The 7,773-nt window shown below is 54.5% G+C and overlaps 1 protein-coding gene across 1 annotated transcript; it reads left to right on the forward strand.

Moving 5' to 3' along the window:
* Positions 1-1,177: 1,177 nt before the first annotated feature.
* On the forward strand, positions 1,178-4,818 carry LOC120710011 (phospholipase A1-II 3-like). Its single transcript, XM_039995645.1, has 2 exons — positions 1,178-2,080; positions 4,099-4,818. The coding sequence occupies exons 1-2, from the start codon at positions 1,412-1,414 to the stop codon at positions 4,714-4,716; spliced, it is 1,287 nt and encodes a 428-aa protein (XP_039851579.1). The 5' UTR covers positions 1,178-1,411; the 3' UTR covers positions 4,717-4,818.
* The last annotated feature ends 2,955 nt before the right edge of the window (positions 4,819-7,773 follow it).

Genomic DNA, 7,773 nt, shown 5'->3' on the forward strand with positions numbered 1-7,773 from the left:
TCAGTCGGTTGATCCCCGGCTTGCAGCCCGAGTGGGTACAGGTGTACAACCCCTGCAGGGTGAAAACTATACGTATAGCCGCGTACTCGGTCATGTACAACTCTTGATCCGGCCGCACTTTCATAGAGTAGTGAACCACAGTATTCTACCTCCCTCTAGTCCACTTCCCCCTGTGGAGTTAGATGAGCTGCAGGGAGAGGGAGTTTCCTGCACCGACCTGGGATGGGTGAGAGACATGATTATGGATATATATGTATATGCTTGCATAGGAAACCCTAGCCTATCCTTTGGCTACTTTTTATACCTTTGCATCCACTTAAAGCTTGCATACGGATGGTGACGTGAACCTATCCCGTCCTTGGGGATAGTTTGGCAAGATGCAGGATCCGATCAGGAGTTCGACGCCAACAACGACGGATGGTACGATTGAAGCTTAGAAGCCCGTGCTACGCTCAAGTGCTGACTGTGGAGATGAAGTTCGAGTTGAATGATGGCCTGAAGACCAGCTACCGCTACCGTTTTCTGTTTGTTCCAGTTTAGCCCAATGGGCTTGTAAGAAAAGTTTCGTACTGCAAATCCTCTGGATATTGTAATAATTAAATCCATGTTTGAACCTGTTTTAAGTGAATATGAACTGATTTACTGCCTGAAATGAGTTCTGTATGTGATATCTACTGATCCAGGGACTATCACAACGATACAGGGATTCGGGTTCTTCATTCGAAAATCCGGGTCGTTTCAATTTATCTAGTCGCCGGAGAGAGTCTAACAAGCTCTGCTACTCGGCATCTGGTCGACCGAGATGTTGCTAGCATGGTGCATACTCCTATGCCGCAGATGGTGAAACAAGAAACATGCATAGGACCATGTTATTCAAACATTTGACGGTGAATATAGCACAACCTTCTTATATGATAATGGTTTTTTTTTGCCCCGTTGCTTACAAAATCCATCTTTCACGAATTCGAGCTCTCAAGCAGACAGAGAGCCTGTGGTTGCGTGGCACCACACTACCACAGTGACTCTCACTTCGAGGTTTATTACAGCAGCAGCCCTCAGTATGCTCAACATTTATTTGCAGTGCTCGGTATGCACACCGTAAGAGAGATGTGCTAGGTCATCACTTGGGTTCGTGAGAACTGATTTCTTGTTTCTTTATCAAAAATTTTTTTTATCTGGACAGCTTAGTCTCACGTTACATATTCCTTCCTTGATTCTCTCTCACCTTTGCCCTCGAGAAGTTATTGCTTTCCTCCACCTGTAGCTTTTACATCCACCTCCTGGCCTGCAGGCCGCTGCATGCAGTCTACCCTGTAGCACGCGCTGCGGGATTCACATGTCCACACTCCACACAGCTCCATAAATCGGCGACACCCAGTCCAATCAGCAGTTGCAAGCACAAGTCTCCAAAATGCACCGCTCCTTCCTCCTCCTCCTCGTCTGCGCGCTCGCAGCCGCAGCCACCTCACTCCCCGCCGACACCGCCATTGCCCAGAGCCGGAGGTCATGGGCCGACCTCAGCGGGCGGGACAACTGGGACGGCCTCCTGGACCCGCTCGACGCCGACCTCCGCCGCGCCGTCATCCGGTACGGCGAGCTGGCGCAGGCGACCTCGGACGCGTTCATCGCCGACCCGGCGTCGCCGTACGCGGGCGCGTCGCGGTACGCGCCGGGGGCGTTCCTCCGCCGCGCGCAGGCGCAGGCGGGGCCCGACCCGGGCGCGTACCGCGTCACGAGGTTCCTGTACGCGACGTCGGGGGCGCGCCTCCCCGACGGCCTCCTCACGCGGCCGGCGCCGCCGGGGGCGTGGAGCGCCGAGTCCAACTGGATGGGGTACGTGGCCGTGGCCACGGACGCCGGCGCGGCGGCGCTCGGGAGGCGGGACATCGTGGTGGCGTGGCGCGGGACGAAGCGCGCCGTGGAGTGGGCCAACGACCTGGACATCACGCTGGTGCCGGCGGAGGGCGTCGTCGGCCCGGGCCCCGGGTGGTCGCAGCCGGCGGTGCACCGGGGCTTCCTCTCCGTCTACACGTCCAGGAATTCCACGTCGCGGTTCAACAAACAGAGCACCAGGGAGCAGGCAGGGTTTAACTTTTCGGCGAAATTTCGCCGAAATTTCGGTTTTTTTTCCGTTTCCGCTAGTTACCGGGATCCGAAATTTCGGTATTTTTCGATATATTTCGTTTCAAAATTCAAAATTCAACAAATTTCGTCCAAAATCCACCGAAATTCGCCAAAATTCACCGAAATTCCGGAACGGAATTCCGTTTCCGCCGATCACCGGGATTCTACCGAAAAACGAAATGGTGAACCCTGGGAGCAGGTAATCTAGCTTTGACCCCCCCCCCCCCCCCGCGGTGATCTCACATCATTTGATTCATTTCCTGACTTATTATATTAATCCGCATTGCTTCCATGTGCTTCCATGGCAATAGCCAATAGGTAGGCAGTCACACTGATATCTGACCCGTAATCTTGCATTATTATTAGTATTGTTTTTCCGGCGTACAATAGGACACTGAATATTTGTTGCAGATCACAATAATATCCAATAGGTAGGCGGTCACACTGTGTGTTTCCATGGCAATATGCTGCTGCGTGTGTGTGCCACTCTGGCGCGACCCGTTTCACACATTTGCATGAGGATACGTCAAATGTTGGACCTTTTGCGTCCTTCGCCGTGTTTGGATGAGTTCATGAAATTTTTTCACAAAAAAACGAATATAAGCATGGAGTACTAAACAAAGTTTATTTGCGAAACCTTTTTCACATATGAGTGTAACTTTTCGAGACGAATCTAATGAGCCAAGTTCCACTATGATCGACTACAGTGATGCTACAGTAACCACGCCTCACCGTCCACTAATCATACGGTCAAAGTCCTCATTAGCTACAGTACTGCTGCAGTACCATAATTGTGGATATGGTTTTGTAATTAGACTTTATTTCATACCCCTAATTAATGGTCAAAGAGCCGAAGAGTTTTCATGAAAACTTTTTCACCACCAACCAAACACAGCCCTTGACAATAAATTGAGTAGACTGCGACGGCACAGACAGTTAGCTTGTACTCGCTGCTACTCCCTCCATCTAAAAAGAATATAAATCTTATTTCTTGAGGAGTCAAACTATTTCAATTTTGACCAAATTTATTCAAAAAAATTATTAACATTTGTGTCTCCAAATAGATATAGTATAGACGTATATTACATGATTAATCTAAAGATATTTGTATTGTAACACAAATAGTAATATTATTTTGTATAAATTTGGTCAAACTTGAAATTTTTTGACTCCTCGAGAAACGAGATTTTCATTCTTTTTGCGACGGAGGGAGTATGTTCCTGAAGATACCGACAAGAGCACATTTAAAGAGGGTCCCGGAACTGCAGTGTGCTACGACGTAGCGACACGCTTCCGTGTTTCACACACTGTAGCGATTGGCGAATGATTTGGCGGCTTACGCTGCATTGTCGGTGGCTACGTTGATAGGGAATTTTGTGTTGTTGTTTAGGCCACCCGCATCGGTATGGCGATTTGAAGTCAGCGATTTGGAGGAGAGAGAGGAGGGCAGCAGCGCTTGGGAAGTGCGCGCGTGACAGCAAGCTCTCAGCGTGCGAGCTAGCGACGAACTCGTCGCTAGCGACCACTATGCTGCCACTGTTTATCGATTAAAATAATGAAATCCCCGGCCAAACCGTCGACCGTTGGGGACGCGCTTAGGCTAGTTAGGATAGCTAGTATAGAGTCCGTATGATTTGGACTTTTTGGAGCATCTGGTGTTCACAGGAATTTTCAGAGGAAGCACACTGTGCACTGCACACGATACTCTTTAACCGCGTGGGATTGATGATTTTTTTTAATTAATGATGATTGGGGTTGGACGAAAAGACAAGCCGGCCATTGATTGGAATGGAAGGAGACGTGAACTTGGGTTAAGGCCGAACAGCCCAATCACTCTTTGCTCTGTCCGCTTCCTGTCAGCCCAACTTTAGAGCTTTCTTGTTTATTTTTTCCTGAAAAAAAATCTGTTTCAGCTAGTTTGCTCAATTGCAACGGTTAACGGTAGTCTCAAGCAAGCTATGTCCATCCACGCAGGCGCTGGCCGAGATTAGGAGGCTGCTGGATGAGTACAGGGGCGAGAACTGCAGCATCACGCTGACCGGCCACAGCCTGGGCGCGGCGCTCTCGACGCTCGCCGCCATCGACATCGTCGGCAACGGCCTCAACGTCCGCGGCGCCAGCGACACGGTGCCCGTGACGGCCATCGTCTTCGGCAGCCCCCGCGTGGGCGACGACCAGTTCAAGAAGGCGTTCGACTCGACGCCCGGCGCCCGGCTGCTCCGCGTCCGGAACGCACCCGACGTCGTGCCCACCGTCCTGCCGGCCGCCTTCTACAAGGACGTCGGCGTGGAGCTGCTGCTGGACACGCGCAAGTCGCCGTACCTCAAAAGGCCCGGGCCGGGACCCGCCGCGTGGCACAACCTCGAGTGCTACCTGCACGGCGTCGCGGGCACGCAGGGCGCCGGCGACAGCGCCGGGTTCCGCCTGGAGGTGGACCGCGACCTGGCGCTGGTGAACAAGGAGGTGGACGCGCTCGCGGACGAGTACCCCGTGCCGGCAGCGTGGTGGGTGGAGGGGAACAAGGGCATGGTCAAGGACGCGAGCGGGCGGTGGGTCTTGCAGGATCACGAGGAGGGTAACCTCGCCATGTGAGGAGTTTTGGTTGGTTGGTGACTTGCGGGTAGATAATGCAGCATGGTAACTTTGATGGTTGTAAGATGGGATTTTTCTCAATGAAATTATTTCGCAGCCAAAGAAGGGTGTGCGTGGGGTGGGGGGGGGGGGGGGGGGTCCCGAGTATTTGGAGTTTGGACCAGAGTCCATAGGCAAATTGTTGGCTGAGGCTGATCTAAATTCGTAATAATTTCTATCAAAAACCATCTCGTTCAACGGTCGCGAAAAAAAAAACATCTCGTTCAAGTTCAAACAAACTCATGTGTTTGTGTTTTTTTTTGAGACTCAACTCATGTGTTTGTGTAAAAAGGCCAATGAGTTTTCCGGTTTCTAAAAGCCCATATAATGAGTGAGAGTGTTTGTGCTACCGAGCCCAAGATGACCCCTTTGATACATATGGTGTTGGGCTGAAAAATACTTGCGAGACTGTACATCGGCAACGGCAACATCTGCAGCTATACGATGCAGCTTGCCACAAAATGCCTGCACATCTGCAAACAGGGAGCTGCATTCCTGAGAAGCGCCGCTGGCCACGTCAGAACCAACCGGTCCAGCCACTCCAATCTCGAAGAGGCAAAAGGGTAGTAGCGACCAGGGTTCACCATTTCGTTTTCCGGTAGAATCCCGGTGATCGGCGGAAACGGAATTCCGTTCCGGAATTTCGGGTGAATTTCGGCGAATTTCGGTGGATTTCGGACGAAATTTGTTGAATTTTGAATTTTGAAACGAAATATATCGAAAAATACCGAAATTTCGGATCCCGGTAACTAGCGGAAACGGAAAAAAAACCGAAATTTCGGCGAAATTTCGCCGAAAAGTTAAACCCTGGTAGCGACAGGCCCCCGCATCGTCCCGAGGGGCCACTCGGGCGGAACCCACGCCGCCGGCGCTCAACCCCCCGCCTCCCGTCCCTCCCGCTCGCCGCCGCCGGAGCACCTCGCCGGAAGTCCGTGCGGGTGCCAGGACGGCGGCGGCGGGGCCTCTCCGCCTTCCCCTCATCCCCCCTCGTCCATCCCCCTTGCCTCGACGAACTCCGGTCCGTTGCTGCTGCGGTCCCCCCGTGTTGTCCTCTATGGCCAGATCCGGTCTCCCGAGGGCCTGCTCTGCCATCAACGGGAGGTTTGCAGCGGTCGCCGCCCTCCACGCCGCCATGGCCGCCGTCCCTCCATGCCGCCGCGGACTCTGGGTGCGACGGCGGCGGGTGGTGGAGCGGCGGCGACAGCTCGGGGCGCCAAATCCGGAGCCTCCGGCGTGCCTGGGGCATGCGGCGGCGACGGCGTCCTCTCGTGGGCAAGCCGCCGGCATGCCACCGGATCTGCTGTCCCCTCGCGGCGGCGGCGGCCTGCGTGGGTTCGGTCGCGCGTGCGTCGGCCATGCGGCGCGGCCTGCCTGCGGCGGCTCCGGCGGCCGGGGCGCGGCTGCGCCAGGCAGCGGAGGCGTCCGCGCCTGGCGTGCGGCGTCTGCGGCCGCCCCGGAGGCGTGCCTCGGCACTGCTATGGCCATCCACTGCCGAACGCGGGCGCACGGCGCGACCTTACGGCGCGGTGGCGCCCGGCTTTGCGCACTTGGTTGAGACGCTGCGTCGGCGACGGCGGTGCTACATCTTCTGCTAATTGCACGCTGCTTCTTTGGTGCTTGGTTGTCCTGCTGGGGTTCCAGGGAGCTTAAGGCGAAAGCCGCGCCCGGCATTCTGCTGGTCTTGACGACGGTGGCGTCCGAGGATGTCGCTCACCTCCTTTGAGGCGTCATGTGAGCTCTCTCCTCCTCCTGCATTCATGGGATCCCTCCGGGTGAAAACCCTGCTCTGGTTGTTCCAGACCAGCGGCAGCGGCGTGTTGGCGTCGCGTCCTAGCTGTAGGTGTCGTTGTGGAGGATCCCCCCCACAAGCATCAGCACCAAAATGCTCTACAATGGTCCTTTGCAAGCATCTTCCTTCCACGGTTGCACAAACCAACTGCCGGTGATGTCTGCCTTGAATCTTCATACCTCATAATCGTCCATGTTCCTTGATTGCTTCATCTCATCAACTGCCGGGTTGCGAGACCATAATCCCCTCTATTGGATCTCCTCGTTCTCCTCTCGTCGATCCTCCCCCTTTGAGGATTCCTCCCCTCAAATGGCGTTGGCGGCTCGTCGATTGGATCCCGGACATGCTCCATAGGTGATGCAAGTCACGGCCGTCGTCCGTCGAATTCGACTCTGAGCTTTTACGGTCATCTGTGGAATGGAGATCACTGAAGTATTTAGTTTTGGTGGTAGCATTGTTGGGGGATAAGCGACGTGCTTTTATTTTGAAGGAGTAATCCTTAACCTTGTAGCCTTGGGCCTAGCTATTGGGTGTCTATTGTATCATCTTCTTTCTTGCGTGTGTTGTGTGAATTTTAGTTGTAAAACTGCTGAACCTTATGTTTTATTAAACTTGCAAGAAGCTCCATCAATGAAACTAGGTGGGGATCCCCCCCGCGCGCGTTCTCCTAAAAAAAGAAAAAAGAAGAGGCAAAAGCTCTGCTCCCCTTTCCACCGCCGGTCTCGGCGTCAAGCCACTTCCGCGCGCCCCAGATGGATGCATCTAGCTAGCTAGGCAGCGCAACGCGCACGAAAGAGATCGCGAGATCCTTTGTTTCGACTTTGAGGACGCGCAGCCGCCCACGCGCTCTCGCCGGTCTCGGCGGCCAAAGCGGGTCGCCGGACATCTCCCCACACCAAAAGTTTGTTACTGCCACGTACTACAAGTTCAGCGTGTCTGCCCCGAAGCTGATGAAGGACGCGATTGTTCGTCCCCTTCCCCACGGTGTCCCCCCTCCGCCTTTCTGGGGTCTGTTGGCGGCGTGCTGTGAGAGCGCATCTTGCCCCCTGGGCCCAAGGACGGCCGTGCCCACGGTGCAGGCGTGCACGAACGGTACTGCCATCCTGGGGGAGGCCACGCCGGTGCACGAGCGGCGCACGGCGTTTATTCATCTTGGGGCCATTTCGTGGTGGTGGCACGTTCGGCAGCGCCGCACAGATCTCATCGACAACCGTCGCGTGGGTGGGGGC

Source organism: Panicum virgatum, chromosome 5K (assembly GCF_016808335.1).
Source record: "Panicum virgatum strain AP13 chromosome 5K, P.virgatum_v5, whole genome shotgun sequence".
Taxonomy (NCBI): domain Eukaryota; kingdom Viridiplantae; phylum Streptophyta; class Magnoliopsida; order Poales; family Poaceae; genus Panicum; species Panicum virgatum.